Source organism: Sebastes umbrosus, chromosome 14, assembly GCF_015220745.1.
Source record: "Sebastes umbrosus isolate fSebUmb1 chromosome 14, fSebUmb1.pri, whole genome shotgun sequence".
Classification (NCBI taxonomy): Eukaryota; Metazoa; Chordata; class Actinopteri; order Perciformes; family Sebastidae; genus Sebastes; species Sebastes umbrosus.
This window is the reverse complement of record NC_051282.1, coordinates 14445484-14465908: the sequence shown is the minus strand read 5'-3', so window position 1 is coordinate 14465908 and position 20425 is coordinate 14445484. Positions and strand designations below refer to the sequence as shown.

Sequence of the window (20425 nt, the reverse complement as noted above, 5' to 3'; positions counted from 1 at the left end):
TAATTATTTTGTGAACTGGTAGCAACCGTAACATAATAACAGTCAAATATTTTTAACATAAGTTTAAGTTTTTAACATAGTTAGTTTGTGGATGAAAAAGAGACACTTATCTTGGGATCTACTTTGAGATTTAAGAGCTGAGATATAGTAGTCGATTTCACAAAATTAACCTGCAACTATTTTTCTAATCAGTTTAATTGTTTAAGTTATTTTTCAAGCACAAATGCCAATCATCCTCTGCTCCAGCTTTCTGCTTTTCTTTGTCTTATGTGACGGTAAATTATATATCTTTGGGTTTTGGACAAAACAAGAGTCACCTTGGGCATCTGGGCTTTTTCCACCATTTTCTGACGTTTTACAGATCAAACGATGAATCGATTAATTGCGGAAACAATCTGCAGATTATTGTATATATTATATATGAAGAAAATAATTGTTAGTTGTAGCCCTGGTTTCCCTGAGTCATTGCTTCTCCATCCTCTGAGGGAACAGCAACCTGTTGAAATTCTTTTGAATACATTATTGTGAATTTAGTTATCATGCTTTTCAAATTAATTAGAGTCTAATAAAAAACTAGAAATGTTGTGTGAATCGCTGTATTACTGATACATCAGACCTACTAAAAGGGATAATTGTGGTGTTTCTCAGTGTGGTTGTATGAGCTACTTCTCCATAGTCAGTGTACTACCTACAGTAGATGGAGTTTGGAGAAACAGACAGGAGTACCAACACGGGAGCAAAGCAATGTACTGCTGTCTCTTCACTAAAAAGAGCTTTCCCCTTTAGTGCCTTATCTCATATTTAATATTTTATTTATGTTCAAATTTTGCATATTTTTAGAATAATATTGACTGCAGCTAAAAATATAGATTAAGTAAAACATGTAGAGAAGACAAGTCATCCTCTCAGGCTGCAGGTACAGTTTCCACCAATCACAGGGTTGGCTATCACCCTGTACTGTGTATAGCCTGAATTTGACTCAGATGAACATATCAATCTATGGCGGCTAGAGAGTCAGAGGACACAGTGTGGAGAGGTTTTAATGATTAATTATCAGTAATATTGATTGGAGGGAAATAACAGGATTTAAGGGGGGCATGCCTCCCCCGCACCCCCCACACCGCCCAAGGTGTAGATTACACTCTTGCAGTAGGGTATTCCCTCTCTGTTGTGTCCTGAAGGTTCAAGCAGGAACGGAGTCCGATGTTGACAAGTGCTGCCACCGTGTGGACGTTCTGGAGGAAGCTGTGGTGAGTCTGTTCTGTCATACTGTTTAAACTGTTGGCTGCATCTGGTCACACAATAACCTCTTTGTTTTCTTTTCCACATTTTCAAAAGTTGTTGCAATGACCTGATTTTTGCCCAAATGCTGATTAAAGTTTGATCTTATCTGTTGTCACCGTGACAGAGATCTATGATGGACACATTTCAAAAGTATCCAGACGCAGAGGAGCTGAGTCAATGTGTGACCTGGGACGAAATGCAGTCAATGCTGCTAGGCGGGAGAGAAGACCCGCAGCAGGTGAGATCCAAACATGGTTTTTAAGAGGCTGTAATCCAGCCTGCTTTCAGTGTCAGACTGGGATGGGAAACCCCTGACCTGCACTGAGTTTGTTTATGCATTACAAATATTTCTCACATGGTTAAAGGTGATCCTAGTGGTGATAAATCAGAAATCCACACCCACAATGCCTCATTTTTTCACAGGCCAGCTGCCTCTGAGCCTCCATATCACCACCAGGACTGTTGGTTCAGTAGTTGAAGCTCGTGCCTTACAGCTATGTTCACCCCTACATCGACAAAAGCAACAAAACGGCCAGCATGGCCAGCTACGTTATCGCTGAGTTGCCATTTAAGTGTTCCTCAAGCGCTCGTTGACGTAGTAACGTTGCTAAATAAGTTTGGAGAAATAAATGAGGGGTGAATGCAAAGGAGAAATTGTGCAGATAGAAATGCATAAATACATAAATAAATACATTTAAAAATAAATATAAAATATTAAGAAATAAATGCAAAAATAAATAAATAAATTCATAAAAATAAATACATACATAAATAAACAAAAGGGAACATTAAACTGAAGAGTAAATAAATAAGGGATTAAATACAAAGATAAATAATTAAATTAGCAATCTAAAACAGAAATATCAATTTATGTCACATTTTATCAATTAACCAATGGCTATATTTAATTTGAATATTATTTTTGCTACATTTAATGACATTTATTTATTTATCAAATCATTTTTTAATTTGTTTTTTATTTTGGCAGGTTCCGTCCTCCATACATGTCACCAGCTTCTATTGAAAATTACTAGGATGTTGCGGTGTCGCTCGTAGTGTGAACACAGCTTTACAGATAAAGGTTCAGATCTCAGCCCTGATCCTTTCTGGGTGTATTTTAATGATCCCCCTGTGTTTGCTCGGGTTTCCTCTCACAGTCCAAAGACATGCAGGTGAGGTAAACTGCAGACATTAAAGGATAGGTTTGTATAAGTCTTGAGATAAAAGTTGACAGTCGTGAGAGAAACAGTCTCTGTCGGTTCCGAGCTTTGGTGACCAAAGACAGCATCAGAAACTTGATTCTCACCATGTGATTGCCGCTACGACCCAGGTCTACAAACCATCCAATCAGAATACAACACGAAGCGCCACGCCACACATTTATCTCACAATATGACAGCCTCGTTTTGATATCACAGTGTCGGACACAGACTGCAACTACAATTTTATTAGACTCATCTCACAGTGTGACATGCAATAAATGTACACAATGGTTGTTGTAACACAGTACAAAGGCACCTTCAGGCATTTGGGCTACCTCCGTGTCTGAAAAGTGAAGCCAATGCTGAAGTGCCTTAAACTTGCATTCTTTCTAATAGCCAGCAGGAGTAGACTCCTCTGGTTGCAAAAAGAAGTCTGATTGTATAGAAGTCTATGAGGAAATTATCCTACTTCTCTCTTGATTTATTACCACAGTAAACATTTTAAACATGAGTTTATGGACTCGATCGCTAGTTTCTTCTTAAATGTGATGTACATTTAGTAAATGATGGTCCTATTTAGAGTCAAATAGACCATTAAGCAGGGTTTTCTTTAGGGCATGGCTACCTTGTAATTGACAGGTCGCTGTCCGGTCTGGTAGTTGTCCGTGTTTTCGTCTTAGAACTCTAACCCTTTCACAGTGTGTTTTCTGTTCATGAAAGTTAATTATAACTTTTTTGAACTCCTAAAGATGTCTTATTTAGCGTTCAGTTGTACTTAGCTCCACCCTCTCGTGTCACTTCTATGACTTCAGTCCACAAACCAATGGTTGAGGTCACGTCCACTTCTTATATAGTCTATGATTTAGACAAATCATGTAGGTATCCAAAGTTGTTGTGAATCGTGAACTCAAATATATCACACTTCATGTTTATGTGGAAAAGCTGACAAGCATTCAGATAAATACGTAGAAGTCAAATCATGATTCATCATTTTATCGCTGTACATAAATTTAGATTTTGTGATCTGTTTTTAACCAACGGACTGATAAAAACACACTTGGATTAAAATCTATTAAGGTAACAGTAAACTAAAATGAAATCTGTGGATTGTGTCCTTTACTATGTCTCTACTTTTTTACAGGAGCTTGAAAGTTCAGGGGTTGTTGATCCAGTCGCAGAGGTCACAGCGGTCAAAGCTGGTCGAAAAAAGTCATCTGTCAAATTCAACATCCCTGCTCTAAACGCTGCACCTTCTCATAGCAGCACGCCCTCTTCCCCCCACCCTGTCGACGATACCGTCAGGCCAGCAGCTCCTCCTGCTCCAAGCATTTCTGGACAGATTTCGGTGGACGCCCGGACAGCCACAGAGGCTCCCTCAGTGCTGTCAGGGCCAACAGGAGCTCCCCCAGTGCTGTCAGGTCCAACAGGGGCTCCCTCAGTGCTGTCAGGTCCAACAGGGGCTCCCTCAGTGCTGTCAGGGCCAACAGGGGCTCCCCCAGTGCTGTCAGGTCCAACAGGGGCTCCCTCAGTGCTGTCAGGTCCAACAGGGGCTCCCTCACCCTCAGTGCTGTCAGGGCCAACAGGGGCTCCCTCAGTGCTGTCAGGACCAACAGAGGCTCCCTCACCCTCAGTGCTGTCAGGGCCAACAGGGGCTCCCTCACCCTCAGTGCTGTCAGGGCCAACAGAGGCTCCCTCAGTGCTGTCAGGGCCAACAGGGGCTCCCTCACCCTCAGTGCTGTCAGGGCCAACAGGGGCTCCCTCGCCCTCAGTGCTTACAGGGCCAACAGGGGCTCCCTCACCCTCAGTGCTTACAGGGCCAACAGGGGCTCCCTCACCCTCAGTGCTGTCAGGGCCAACAGGGGCTCCCTCACCCTCAGTGCTTACAGGGCCAACAGGGGCTCCCTCACCCTCAGTGCTGTCAGGGCCAACAGGGGCTCCCTCACCCTCAGTGCTGTCAGGGCCAACAGGGGTTCCCTCACCCTCAGTGCTTACAGGGCCAACAGGGGCTCCCTCACCCTCAATACTGTCAGGGCCAACAGGGGCTCCTTCATCCTCAATGCTGTCAGGGCCAACAGGGGTTCCCTCACCCTCAGTGCTGTCAGGGCCAACAGGGGCTCCCTCACCCTCAGTGCTGTCAGGGCCAACAGGGGCTCCCTCACCCTCAGTGCTGTCAGGGCCAACAGGGGCTCCCTCACCCTCAGTGCTGTCAGGGCCAACAGGGGCTCCCTCAGTGCTGTCTGGGCCAACAGGACAGACTAACACACGCCTGACGGCTGCCGGCAGGCCCCTGACTCACAAGGCCAGAAGCACAGAGATCTACTCGGAGACGGTGGAGGCCCTGAAAGACATTGGCAAACTGAAGGAGAGGTTCAGCAAGCTGGAAGCTTGTGTTGAGGCGGTGGAGGAAGGAAAGGTGGACAAGTCACAACTGAAACAGCTCATCACTAACAAGGGTAAGTTTATATCCCCTGATTGTGCCCCTTTAGTCATCTATAGAGTGTTGACTGACTTAAAGGGTAACTAAAATGTTTCAACCTGGACCCTATTTTCTCATGTTGTACGCTGTATGCCATGGAGAACACTGTAGACGGCAGCCACATACATATATATATATATATATACATATATATATATATATCCCCTTTATTTAACCAGGTAAAAGTTTCATTGAGATTAAAATCTCTTTTTCAAAAGTGAACTGGCCAAGAGGGCATCACAAACATTGTTACGACAATAATCAAACAATACAAGCAGACAAATACAACTTTCACACACTACAAGTGAATGAGCACAATATCCAGTTAATATGCAACACAAAAAACAGTTGTAATGCATAAAACAATTTTAAAACGATTTCAGTAAAAAATTTAAGAGCAATCACATTGACCAAGAGTGCTATTTCATTTTCTTGATCCTCTGAAATGGACTTAAATTTCCCCATGGTAACCGGCTCTGACACTTTCAGGACCTTCTGTACATTATTCCAGTGTATATAAACAATATATTGCCTAATTCTGTTCTAACCAACATCTGTAGAACATTGTGAGAGCACAGGCCATATTGATTTTTGTCTTTACACATGTATTTACACAGATAAGAAGGAAACAGTCCAAAGAGGGATTTATATATAAGAGCCGATGACTAATGATGTCATATTGTTCATTTAGATTCATTTGATGAGTCGAATAACCTGACGGATCAACTGAACCAGCTGAAAGCTTTAGTTGACAACCTGATGAGTGACCGGGAAAAGGTGGGTGAGAAAAAAACAAACTCTTTTTTTACTATCCAGAGGACATTCCTACTTTCTTAAACTATCAGCACAAACTCCTCAGTATCACATTCTGTCTTTTCTGGTTCTGGTTCTGATTATATAATGTGTCTGTCCAAGGACAAATTTATGAACCTAACGAGCCCAGACAGGAAAGACACCTCAGAGGCAGCTTCAGGAAGCAAGGAGCTCAGACAGCCAAATTCCGACCTCAGGTAAAGACAGGTGGAAACACACAGGGAGAGGGATCAGTCTCTACAGCAACAGACAAACAGTTTGAGTTTTTACAATATCATCCAAACCACATTTATCAAAAACACGTTATCGGTTTGTTTTATAACGTCCTTAAAAACTGAAGCAGGCAGGAAAGATGCGGCAGAGTTTAGAAGAACACTGTAAATGGTTGTTCACAGTTGCTGATAAACATGTTGATCGTCTGACAGATGTTTTGTATGGAGAAAGGAACCTGCCAAAATAAGAACAAATAAATAAATATATTACTTGATAAATTTATAAATATTTTATTACAATTAAAAATAAATGTAGCCATTAATTAATTGGTAAATGTGAGTGTGTGTGTATATTTACTTTTATATGTATGAATTAATCTGTGTGACTGTCCAGCTCACTATCATGGTAGACAAGTGAAAAATATAATTAAAAATACAGGAGTTGTCATGTAGGAAAGAACAGACTCACACAGTTTTGCTAACTTGCTATTGCTTTTATTTATCATTTATTTATGCAAGGGGTACCTTATGATTTATGATTACCTTACTTAAGACTTACTTGTTTGTTTTTCACTAAAAAGATGTTCACTACAAAAAGATGTGTCCTGATTTGTGATGCAATAAAATATTCGTTTCTTAACAAAATGTAAGGTAAAGTGATTCTAGTATGTTTTAGTGGAATTTAAAGCATATGTTGATAATCGGAATAATATTGTGAATCATATTTATTTTGCACAGGATAATCGTGACATGAAATTTTCATATCGTCCCATGCTTAGTTTCAACTAATAATATACTCTGTGCTCCAGTGGAATAGTGGAGAAAATTAAAAAAATAGCCCTATCACCAGTGCAGTTATTTGACAGATTCTTCAGAATATAAAAACTGAACACTTTGAGAGTTTGAGATGTTTGTTATGTGAGCATCATTTGAATATTGGGTGCCTCTCCACATGTATATAATCACGTTGTGTTGTATTTTAGCCTTTTGTGAGCATTCAGATCGGGTCAGGCGTAGGTCTGTGTTCATGTTTGTACCATCATGTGCAGGATTACCATGCAGAAGCTGGAGGAGGACGTGACTCAGCTGAAGGATAAACAGGCTTTAACTGTGGGGAGAGCAACAGAACGAGACCTACAAGATCAGGTCAGACAGGAGGACATGCTGCTGAGGGACAGTTAGGGGGACAGTCAACAAACAACGACACACAGCTACTGTTATCCTGCTGCATTACTGTCAGGCCTGTAACTCGTTACCTGTCAAACCTGTAAACACTAACAGCAGAAGCTTTAAATAACTGCTGTTATTTGTGTGTATTTATGGTTTTATAGTTTACATTCGTTTATCTGATCGGAGCACAACTTTACTGTTGTGGTTCAATCTCACTGCTCTCATAGCGCTGTTTTCAGAGAAAATGCTGTAAAAGCCACTGTTCACTACCTGCTCAGGTACGCTGTTCACTACCTGCTCAGCAGCAAACAGCAGACAGACACAGTTAGAGACTAGTTGGTGAACATAGTGGAGCATTTAGCAGCTAAAGAGAAAAATATTTCCCTCAGGAGTTGGTGGAGACCAAAAACAGAGTCAAACTAGAGACTTACATTCATAATGTCAACTGTGAACAAGATTTGAATCTTGTGTTTAAAGCTTGTATTCACTGCCCTCAAATGGCCCTAAAAATCTGTTATTTCAGGTTTAATGCTGGGCCTGCTTTTTAGATATTTTAGAATAAGAAATAAATGAAAAAAAAATATTTTATTCAAACTAATTTATAAAATGTAGCATTTTAGGTTTTAGTGCCAAAAGCTGAGTTGTATTTCTGTATTTCTGTTTGAGCTTGTATCCTCCATAAATGTTCCATTTTAGTTAACAAGTTTTTAAAGTGCAAAATGTAAAACCTCACACACAAAGCAGCAGCTACTTAAGAGAAAAACTGCTCTAAACCCTCGGTTATTATCCCAAATGGGAGTTACACATATACGCATATTACAGACGTGTAGTAGTTCTGTCTATACTGTCCGCTGGGAGGACGCGTTCCACACATGCGCTGTAGATAAGACCTTCTAGAAGGTAACCCGCGAGTTTGGAAACTCTTGCGAGATGGTTAAGTATAGGCATTGACCTTGAATAGTTAAGGATTGGATAGGTCATCGGGCAGCGAGTGTCGCAAGAGTTTTTTCAAGTTTTTGCCAGATTTCACAATTTGCAGGTTACTTTCTAGACACGACAGGTAGCGGCTGCATGCACAAGACCGCGCGGTCACAACAAATTGCCAGTACGTGGACGTCTGCACAGAACCTACGCGTACACCCTCTGATGACGAAATTTACGTCACACGGAACCTTGCGTACTCACGAACGTGGAAAGTATAACTTTGGCTTAACACTTATTGGCTGCAGGTGGCAGCTTCCATATGTTACTTTATTTTCAGAAATGTGGTCCAACAGCGGTTTTGTAAGAAAGTGGCCTGACAATGACAAAACAGGCCTCCCCCTGTGCTAAACCTGAATTAGTTTGAATCACAAGCCATCACATCAGCAGTGGAAACTGTAGAATAGACCAAAGAGTGTCTAGTTTTTAATAAAAGCCCAGTATGAGCCTGACATCCATCGGTCTAATCTCAGTTCTTTGCTCTCTGACCTCAGCTGGACAACCTGCGAGGCATGTTGGATGACGTGATGCAGTCCTTGACCTCTCAACTGACTCTCAACCTCTCCGAGGCTGGGCAGGATGAGAGCGATGATATCCAGGGCCTCTATCAGAGGAAAGAGAGGTCAGCTTCCAGACACAGCATAGTGGACACTGGCAGGCGGATCAGCGTTCTGTACCAGCACTATGAGGAGCTGCAGGATTCAGTGAACAGCCTTCTCCAGCAGCAGACTGGAGCCACAACAGGGCCACTGAAGGACAGAGAGGCAAGTTAAATCTGCAGCACAAGACAGTCAGATGTGTGTAAACTCAGAGCTGATTCACCCCATTTACTGCCAAGAACAGGTCCACTAAAACCTCCATAAGGAGCGCTGCACTGTAGACAAATACTGTGAACTCTGTTAGTGTCCAAACGTGATACATATTACCACTATAGAGTGCTACAGGAATGAGTCCTAAAACACGGAAATTAGTTAGCATTTTAGCACTTCCTGTTCCCTTGTCTGGAAGTTAATGGGTTTTTTGAATGGGTTTTAAGTTAAATGTCTGAAATAAGATCTGTGGTTAACTGGGGAATTTCGAAGCGTTTGTGTCTTAAAAAAGGCGGTTGCTAACAAGTGGCTAAATGAGACTACTAAACGTCATCACGCCGACTTGTCCTCCTTTACAGCCTCGTTGTGTGTATACTCGCGCTCATGCGACTGTGCTGTAGCTCGTATATAGCCTAACGTTAGCTTTTTACTTCTGGCGATTGCGTTCACACTTCAAAAATCATAACAGTGGTGTTCATTTATGAAGATTATCTTGCTGAACAAAACGTGTAAGTATCATAAACGTTTGTTTGCCACAGAGCTTATTTTCTGCAATAATAAAAAAGAAACAATGGAACAATCCCATTGGCTTTTTGTTGAGGGAACCAGGGCGATGCTAACTTCCTGGTTGGCCTACAAAAATACGTCACCTGTGTGTCTTTGGAGTGTGGGAGGAAATAGAGGACAAAAACAGTCTCACCTAAAGGTCCAGTCAGTAGTTGTTCTTGAGCTTTTGATAATATCACATGATCTTCCTCTGCCCAGTTGTCATGAGCACTATAAAACAGTACCCCACTGATTCAGCATCACACTCATGTAACACTATCACACTCATGATAGACAGTTTAAAAAAAAAACTGTCTATGTGTGTGTGTGTGTGTGTGTGTGTGTATGTGTGTGTGTGTAAATTCATGTGTGCATATTTATTTACTGATGCATTCACAATCAGAAAACTGATGGTGAGCTGTGACGACTATATATTTAACATGACTGTGTGTGTTTACTTGTGTATATAGGTGTTTGTGTCTCGGAATGTGGAGCTGGGGAGCGATGTGAAGGAGGAGATCCTGCAGCTTCAAGTCGACTGTGTAAAGCTGCATGAAACCACCAGATGTCTGCAAGACGACAACAGACAGAAACAGAGCCACATAGAGGTAAACAAACAAACAACTTGCTTTGTCTCTGTATTTTCTTAACTATATATATTTCCATTTTGACTCATGATTACTGTCAGATGATGTACTAACTTTTCAAAACGTTAAAACTAGGGCTGTCAATAGATGGTGATTAATCGCAAATTAATCGCACATTTTGTGGGAGTGGGCAAAATATGCTGCTTTATGCAAATGTAAGTATATATTTATTATTGGAAATCAATTAACAACACAGAACAATGACAAATATTGTTGAGAGACCCTCACAGGTACTTCATTTAGCTTAAAAGAATATGCTCAAATCATAACATGGTTAACTGCAGCCCAACAGGCAACAACAGCTGTCAGTGTGTCAGTGTGCTGACTTGACTATGACTTACCCCAAACTGCATGTGATTATCATAAAGTGGGCATGTCTGTAAAGGGGAGACTTGTTGGTACCCAATAGAACCCATTTTCACTCACATACCTTTAGGTCAGAGGTCAAGGAACCTCTTTGAAAATTGCCATGCCAGTTTTTCCTCGCCAAAATTTTATCGCAAGTTTGGAGCGTTATTTAGCCTCCTTCGAGATAAGCTAGTATGATGGTTGGTACCAATGGATTCCTTAGGTTTTCTAATGTAATATGATGCCAGTATCTTCACTCTGGCTTTTAAAACTGAGCCTGCTACATCCTCCGGAAGATCAATTGCATTAACGCGTTACCGCTTTAACTTTGACAGCCCTAGTTAAAACGTCCAACTAATTGGCTTGACAGTGTAATAATAATCAATCATCACATACTTGTATTACTTTAAACAAGGTGTTTGTTGTAATAATGATGCTGATACTGAAAATATGCACAAACTCTAATCATCCATCCACTCATGACAGAATATTAGTGGTTCACAGGCTTTTGACCCGTTAAAACTAAACAATATTGACTTGTTTTAGTCCTGAAGAAGTAAAAGTAGCCAGTAATTTACAAGAAGACAAAAGGAAAGTCTGAAAAATAAGTTTAACTTTGTGTACCAGAATTGTGTATTTCTGCTGTCCTCTCCTGTTAATTATTGCTTAATATGGCTGCTCTGGTTTCCACAGGAGCTCTACAAGACGACGGAAGAGCTGCAAGAAAACTTACTGTGGATAGAACAAGAAAGAGTCAGACAGGTCTGTACTATGTGTAATATGTGCTGAGAGGAGGGAGGATCATGTTAGTGATTGGATTAGATTAGTTTTACAGGTAGAGACATAGGCCTATACTGTATATCTGCAATATGTCAAGTCAATTTTATTTGTATAGCCTAATATCACAAATTCTCCTCAGGAGGCTTAACAATCTGTACAGATGTTTATTTCTTTTTATTCATTTGATAATAAAGTAGATTTTGGGCGCTTTCACAAGCCATAGTCCAATTGATACTTTTGGTTATTTTTCTATTTAGTCTGGTTTGGTTTCACAGTGCACAAATTAAAGTGGACCAAATAAAGATTTATTTGCTGAGGGGTGTGTAAGAAGGAGTAAATTTATCTTTTCCGTCTTGAGAGCTGCCATCTCTGTGCAGGGAATCCTGGACTTTGAAATGTTGCTGTCAAAATTTTTGGCTGGACTGGAGAGGGCCAGCCCTACAAACGCAAAAGTCAGTCGCTTAGTGACTGAAGTTATGCGACTGGTCTGCCGAGTGTTGGAGTTTCCTCATTGGCCGCTGCTCTTCCAAAATGAAAAGGCGGGAACGGTCCTTTATGCAAATAAGCCCATCCAGTGAGACACCTGCAGCACACAAAACTTGGACACAGCTGTGAAATTAGGCGATCTAGTTCTAAAATGAAAATGAGTAGATTTTGGTGGATTGTTTCGAGACGGAATAACAGAAAGTGTACGAGCAGACCGCCATGTCGTTTCCTGTTTGAAACGGCAAGCAGAAAACCAGGGACCAATCAGGTACTTTCAACGATAGGGTACGTCACCGCTTGATTGGCCAGTTGAGTGGAGCAGCACGTCCCCCTAGTGTCATTGCCGGACCTGGTGGAGATGTACCGCTGGATTTAACATAATAGACATGACCACTGACTGTTTGTGTCACAATCTAGCCACAAATTCACAGACTGACCATACACGGTCTAGCCATATACTCGGTTTTGACTGAGTCTTGTTGCACTTTGACTCGTCTCTGATCTACTGTGACCACGAATCCCTTCCCTTCCAGTTTATCTCCAATCACTTTATAAACATCACTATTTTTGTGGACTTTATTTTTCATTACTTCATTACATTTGGAGGATTACTCCAAAAGTTTGCGATGGATTTGAATAACATTTTTTGGAGGGGTGGGGTGTGGCACATTGAACAATCCATTAGATTTTGGTGGCGATCCGGATCATGATCCGGCTTCGGGAATTTCTTTTAATAATTCCGCTCAGCCTGTGCATTAACACCACAGGCTTTAAGACATGCACAGTGTAACTGATCCTGTGTTCACGAAACCTGCCTTGGCGGAGGTCTGCGCTCTCCGAGTGCACTTCTAGTATTCTGTATGTTCTTTTTGGCCCAGAAGTCAAGCAAGCATCAGTCCGTCCTCCCCCACTCATGTTAACCTCTTCGTTTATCTGTGTCCATCTCAAAAAATGCCCACACAGGCAGCCTGTGTTTTTGGTTTGCTTGGTTGTTTTTGTCTGTACCAGAGTACGATTACTGCGAACTTCGTAAACGATCTGCACCAGAGTTTGATTAAAACGGAATAAATGTTGGCTTGTGAAAGCGCCCATATAAATCTGTTTTAGGTTTGTATCTAAGGGCTACCGGAGTAACAGAAGCTTATAAAAGAAGCTGTGTTGCACAATGAGACTATGGATGTAATTGATAAGTTATCCACACATGATAAACAGTGGCCTCCTTCAGTTTTGTTGTTGCTGCTGTAGAAAAAGACGTCCTTGGTGCAACATCTGCTAAATGAATAAATGAAAAATGTAATCTGCATGCCAAGTCTTGGATTCACAGGCTACTTGTATCAATGAAATGAAGTTGACTATATTAATGTGTGTACTCCATCTGGGAAGTTTCCGATATTTAATTTTAGTGTCTTTATATCCTGCTTATTCTGAACTAATTCTTGTTGTCTCCTGACACCAGAAGAATGCAGATAAAAGTGATAAAGTGACCTGTATGCAGTTTGACTCTGCGATAGAGCAGCTCTATGCCATGTTCCACGAGGTGCTGAACAAGGTGACCGAACAGGAGCAGGACTGGCACAAAGTCATTGACAGAATCTCCACAGAGATGGAGAATAAGGTCAGTAACATCCCAGTGATAGATGTGAGAGTTTGGTCTTAGGTCATCTGTGACGTGATTTTTGACCTCTGATCTCTCTGCAGTTGAACAGGATTGAGTTGGAATCTGTGAAGAAGCAGCTGGAGGGTCGCTGGAAGAGCATCCAACAGAAACTGAGGGCTCAGGAAGCTCCACAGCACGAGGGCGCTGCTGGTATCAGAAAGTAAGTGTTGACATCACACTGCTTTTGATTGTGTTGCTCCAGCTACTCATAACTCCATCACTAATGGTGTATTCACACCAAGAGCGAAGCGAACTTTTCGCACGGCGTGATAACTTACAAAGTCAATGCAAAGAGGCAAATTCGCGAAAAGCCCATCAGCGGTGAGATTCTCATCCAGTCGTCACTGACGTCCTGACGTTGTTGAATCAGAAATGGAGGAAAAACATATTTTAGCTGTCTGTGGTCACCCAGAGCTACGATAGTGTATCATATTTGTATTTATGACTAGATGACTTTATCTTGAGTGTTGATGGAGCAGCTGCATAGCCTGGCACTGATCGATCTGACCTCCATTCAGAAAACAATCATTTTAAAAGTTGTTTGCTTGTCTTCTTGCGGACAGACCTGACAAAACATGAATTCAGACTTTTTATAAATCGGCATCATTATGTAGTTATTTCAGCATCCTTTTGATCTGTTTATTGCACCTAAATCACAGCAATAACTGTTTATTTTGGGTTCATACCGTAGTAGCGACATGTGGATTGCTAGATACAGTCAGTGCAATGGTACTGTATGTGAATACAGCTCGCTGCTGGGTGATGTTATGCACCCAGACACGACAGTGTATAAAGCAGCAACAGTGGTTATTTCTTCCATGGTTGATGGAGGAAATGCCGGAAAGAAGAGTTGTTGGTATCTATGGAGACAAGCCCCTTCTCTTCTCCGGCATGAGTGACGCAAATGAACACAAATTATACCGGCGGTCCAACTCGTGAGGGTGCGAGGAGAAAATTCGCTTTGCTCTTGGTGTGAATGCCACATAAGTATCTGTGTTAAATCCTAAGTTCTCAGTAACTACCTGCTAGTTTCAAACCAGTGATTTACTAAATCAGGTTGTACCATTAAAACTTTTAATTAAAAAGCAATTAAGTATGTATGTAAACAGAAGCATCACAAGCTGTAACATAACAATCAACACATCAAACTTAAAGGTTGAATTAGAATTTCTATTTCAGTGAAAACAATGGAATTGTGCTCAGAGTTTAGCAGTCTGGAGTATTTTTGTTGATACATGAGCTTCAAGTTTTCAGAATTGTGTGGATAGTTAAATTTTTTGTGTGTATACAACGGAGAAAAACTGTAAAGGCACCGTCACACATGCATGTAATTCACTCCCATTCTATGGGAGTGAAGGGGCGAAAAAACATTTGCTTTCCGGTTGCGAAGCAAATTCACATCTGAACTTTCAGCACGAATATTGCATCGGCAGGCGATGGTCATTCGCCTGCATTAGCGCATGCGTGACCATGCCTTAATGCAGCATAAAAGCATTTACTTCCATGAATTTCACCACAGACACCCAGTTCATAATACCGCAAATATATAAATATTGCAGTACTTTCATTAGTGGGTTCTATCCCCATTGTGTTACCTCATTCAGTGATTCAACAGACATTTATTCAGAGGAAAATTTCGACATTAATATAGCCAATCCTTTGTAAAAGTTTGTTTTATTTCTGTCTGCATACATGGAGAAATCTTTATTATTCTTTTTTATTATTATTTGATAATTTAGTCAAATACTGTATTATTGGCATGGTGTTTTGTAATTTGAGGCAAATTATGTTATTTCTGTGAATTTAAAATTGACATCATTATCAGACAGTATTGCAATCAAGTGTCAGGCATTATAAGTCAACCGTATTCCATATTTCCTCTTTTTACTCTTCACTCTCAACAGGTAATATATTAGCAAGCTTACGTTTGCTTTGTCAGTCAGCTATGTCACAGTTACACCTGTCAGTTACTTGGTGTGAATAGTTAGTAACCACTAATCTCTACATGAGAACTAGTTTGTTTGGTGCAACCTGTTTCAGTTTAATGTTACATGAATCTCTTGCTGACGCTGCTGGTGTCTCAAGTGTTTCTTCATGGATTGAAGTAGAACTTGTAGTACATAATAATATCAAAGAATGAACTGTATATTGCAAAGAAGTGAAAGTCAAGTGTTCGTTCCATTGCGTCATCAGCACCCAGGAGCAAAGCTACACCTCCTATACTATATGGTAATATTCCCGCAGTAGTCTACTGAGGTCTACTGACTACTTCAATATCATATACCACCAAAACCTCCAAAGTTAACAGCATCTTGAACGCTCCTTTGTTGTGACTTTTCCACTCCGATGCCATTTTTACTCAATCTTGTATCACACTTTAATAAAAGCATTTGCCTGATATGTGTTATTAATTATAGTCTTTTAAGCAGTCAATCCGGGCGTATCCATCTCATACCTCCTCATGGGTGTTACATACTAAAGTCAGCTGTCTTTGTGTTTATTTCCAGACAACTCGTGGACGGATTTCACTGCATCTCCTGTGACCGACCTGTTATCATGCACACCTTCGGACAGTGAGTCAATACTGATAACATTTCACAGATTATGTATGTACAGCGAGCAGCTCATTATTGTGTTATTGCTTCATGTCGGGGTCCTGCATCACCCTGAAGAGGTTCAAAATATATAATAATGTATCAAAATAATTATTTAAAAATGATTTTATTTATTTAAAAATGATTTTATTTATTTAAAAATAATTTATATTGCTTCCGCTAAGAAAACACCGGGTATTTATCCAGAGTTAAAGATATTTGCTATTAATTAGTGCTGTCAAAGTTAACGCGATAATAATGCTTTAACGCAATTTGCGATTTTTAGGTTGTAGCAGGCTCAGTTTTAAAGTTAGAGTGAAGATACTGGCATTGTATGAAACTATAAAACCTAAGGTAAACTAGGAATCCATCGATACCAACCATGTCATACTGGCCGTTGGCAAAGTATGCTAAATAACGCTCCAAACTTGCGCTAAATTTTGGTGAGGAAAAACTGGCATGGCCATTTTCAAAGACCTCTGACCTCAAGATATGTGAATGAAAATGGGTTCTATGGGTACCCACGAGTCTGCCCTTTACAGACCAGCCCACTTTATGATAATCACATGCAGTTTGGGGCAAGTCATAGTCAAGTCAGCACACTGACACACTGACAGCTGTTGTTGCCTGTTGGGCTGCAGTTTGCCATGTTATGATTTGAATATTTTTTATACTAAATGCAGTACCTGTGAGGGTTTCTGGACAATATTTGTCATTGTTTTGTGTAGTTAATTGATTTCCAATAATAAATATATACCGATATTTGCATATAGCAAGCTGATTTGTCCACTCCCATGTTGATAAGAGTATTAAATACTAGACAAATCTCCCTTTACGATACATCTTGTACAGATAAAAAAAAAGTGCTATTAATTTGCAATTAAGCGCGATTAACTATGGAAAATCATGCGATTAATCACGATTGAATATTTTAATCGATTGACAGCCTTACTATTTATATTCCTTTGTCTTTTATTTTTGTATTATTCCTCAGATTACAAAATAAATTGACTTTATACCCTTAAATATCACTCATCTGCTCTCTAAACTAATCTGCTCTTGTATGTTTGTGGCAATAAAAGGCGTCTGGTGAAACAACCGATTTCTGGATTTCCCTCACGCCAGTCCATCAAGCCGTGAGTTTACCTCCTCTCACTTTATATGCTGTGTCCTCTGTTCACCAACAGGGGGCACAAGAGTCCTGAAGTAATTCACTCAAATAAATAGGACCATAAACATCAATTCTATGTCATATAGGTGAATCTTGAAACTCTGTACAAAGTTTCATCAGTGCATCTGTTGGTTTCTCAGTACCTGAGGCAGAGTGTTAGATGTTGGAGTCTAAAGTTCTGTAGAGGAGGTGGAGTGATTTCACTATTACCTGCACTGATCAGTTATCTTAATCCTGTCTGGAGCTCTGGGATTTAACACTCCTGCAGATACCAGCAAATATCTTACTGTAAAAGTGGCCTAATGACACTGAGAGAGACATTTAAGTAGTTAAATGTGTGTTAATAATTAAATTACAGCTTAATAAGTACCACTAAATAACACTGATATTAAAATAATTCCCAGTCTGTCAGTAGTGATGCTTTTCCTGCAGCATATCAGTGTGTGTTTATTATTATTATTGAATTATTATAATAAGAGCATGAGAAACAGCATCTACAACAATAGAAGTACTGACTAGAAATACATATTTGCATTTTAATTGCAGGAATGTAAACAGCAGTTATTTTCACTCCTACTGATCTTGTGTTTAAAAAAGAGATGCTGCAGACTCACAGTTTCTATGTTCTCGTTTTGTGATGTTTCTGTTTGAGCGAGCAGCAAGCAGATCTATAAGCTGTCGGACTACACTCACCTGCCTGCGTCGCGGAACAGCGGGGGGAGTCACACGGTCACCTCGTCCAGCCAGCGACGCAGCGGCCTGTACATGAATCCCCACACCCAGACTGACATGCCCGGAGTCATTCAGGTGTGACACATAAGTTTATCCACCTTTATATTCTGATGTAAAGTTCCAGTGTACATCACAGCAAGAATCAGAGTGACGCTATTTATCTAAAGCTTTAACCCTCTGAGACCCACAATAGACCCGTTTTTGTCTTTTAGCCTTCTTTACAACAAGCTTGTATGACATGGTTGGTACCAATGGATTCCGTAGGTTTTTTAGTTTCATATGATACTGGTATCTTCACTAGGTATCTTCATCTTCGCTATCTTCATACTAGCTCACTACACTACAACCTCAGAAAAATTGATTGCGTTAACCTGTTAAAGACATTAGTGGCGTTGAAACGAATTTGCGTCGACATGTTATTATCACGTTAACTTTGCTATCTCGCCAGTGTGATAAATAACACTAGAAGTAAGAGGAAAAATATGTATTTTTGATTTTGGGTTGAACTGCAACTTTAAATAAGATTGTGAATGCAGGACTTTTACTTGTAATGAGATATTTGTACACTGTTGCACTGTGCTACTTTTACTTAAGTATAAGAGTATAAATTCATCCCAGAGGAATGTACAGTATGAAAAAAGACTATCAGATGTTACCGGCTGCTCTCTGCTAACCATTAACTGCTCTCTCTTTTTGTGTGTGTGTGTGTGTGTGTTGACTGGTTAGTCGGAGGTTGATGTCCTCGGACAGGATGGGAATATTTACAAAGGTCGCCTGTACTCACCTGCCATCAGAAATATAGAAACTAAACTACCTACAATCACTACCAAAGACGGTAAATTTATAACAATATTCATAACAATTATGAAGGTGTTTCTATATTATTATTATTATTATTATTGTTATTATTATGATATGTTATTATCATGTTATTATATGAGCTGTCCGCAGCTTTAGCTTTACTAAAAACTAAAAACAAAAGCCTGGCTGGTTCATGTGAAACATGAAGAAGTGAAATGTCATTCAGTGTACTTTGGCTGTGAGCTGAAAATGTCAAGGTAAGACATAGCTGGTGGGGTTTGGGGCGGTTGTTGTTAACCCTGGTCACATGTTGCTGCTCTGTTCCTCTGATGGCTGCAGGCATGTGCAAAACTAAAGACATGGTCAAGCGCTCCCTGTCCCACAAACCTACTGTTTCTCTAGGGGTTCATCAACCCCACAGTGCCAAGAGTTCCCAGAGCAGCCGCTCAGGTGAGTCGTACACACGCACGCACGCACGCACGCACGCACGCACACACACACACACACACACACACACAAAGGTAAAGGTGTGACAGTTCTCCCCATGCCTCTCTGGGTCTCCTCTCACAATGTAACGACGTCCATGTAGCGCTCAGCTCAGTGTGTTGTGATTCCTGTCTGAACAAGTCCTACTGATCGCTGCATTTTCAAAACGTCACGCTGAGGGCCGAGTTAAACTCAGTCTGCCTCTTTTTATTTTCACTGAGCTTAAAGGGATACCGGTAGTTGCGGTGTTTCTCAGTGTGGTTGTATGAGCTACTTCTCCATAGTCATTTTATAATCTGTAGATGGAGTTTAGAGAAACAGACAGGAGTACCAGCACGGAGGCTAAGCAATGTACATCGGGAGTCGCTGGTCTACCGTTGCCTTGATTGGTTAGTTTGTTTGTGTTATTATGTTTAATTGAATTTTATGGAATCCAAACTAACCCTTTAAAAGTCATACTTTTAGTTGCGACTGCAGTTGGAGTTGAGAGATGACGTGTACGACCAGCTTCTTTCACCAGTAGCCAGTTTACAAGCTAATTTTAAACCAATAAAAAACCCAATCATCGTCAGACGATAGCCGGTGGGTTCCCAGGTTGCATTTCAGCCAATGTATTCCGCCTCTTTTGCTCTCCACGAGGACTAGGCTCGTTCCAGATGAACTGCGCCTTGCCTGGAAAGTAGACGAGATCAGTAATTGATTACTATAATAACAATAAAATAGAATACAATTTTACAACTTAAATACAATAAAGTAAGTGAATCAAATAATATAAATAATGTCTATAAAACATTGTTAATCAAAAGCCTGGTTGAACAGGTAGGTTGTAAGTTTACATTTTAAAGCCTTTTATGTTCCCCCCTCTCGTTCTGATTGTCCAGCTTCCATCTCCTCCGGGCGGGACTGGCTCGCGTCGGCTCTCAGCTGCACGTCTCGGAGCTCCATCATTCCAACTTCACCTGCGGCAGAGAGCAACACAGAGTCTCATGCTGACGAGTCGCTCAACCTGTAGGGGGTGACACTCAGCCCTGTACTGTTTTTCATATGTCAATAAATCCTGCAGAGAGAAGGTAACCTGCTTTAATCCTTTTTTTTTTTACATTTAAATGTTATTGATTTGCTGCTCATTGTTGTAACGATTTTTTGCACTACATGTCCCATAAATCAGCTGTCAAACACTCCAGTTCAGTGCTGTGACACTTTGTATTTGTTAATTTTGAGTTTCTGTGA

General features: G+C 40.5%; 1 protein-coding gene across 2 annotated transcripts; it reads left to right on the top strand.

Annotated features, from left to right (window-relative positions):
- Nucleotides 1–4537: 4537 nt before the first annotated feature.
- LOC119501397 (glutamine-rich protein 2) lies at nt 4538–20269 on the top strand. 2 transcript variants are annotated; one of them, XM_037791703.1, is made up of 15 exons: nt 4538–4939; nt 5654–5739; nt 5878–5972; nt 7037–7133; nt 8633–8902; nt 9964–10101; nt 11182–11250; nt 13211–13369; nt 13453–13571; nt 15919–15984; nt 17088–17141; nt 17836–17983; nt 18635–18743; nt 19049–19159; nt 20077–20269. In XM_037791703.1, the coding sequence occupies exons 1-15, from the start codon at nt 4543–4545 to the stop codon at nt 20205–20207; spliced, it is 2049 nt and encodes a 682-aa protein (XP_037647631.1). In that variant the 5' UTR covers nt 4538–4542; the 3' UTR covers nt 20208–20269. The 2 variants fall into 2 exon arrangements, with proteins under 2 accessions (XP_037647631.1, XP_037647632.1); XM_037791704.1 differs by having other exon boundaries at nt 13214–13369; nt 20077–20264.
- The last annotated feature ends 156 nt before the right edge of the window (nt 20270–20425 follow it).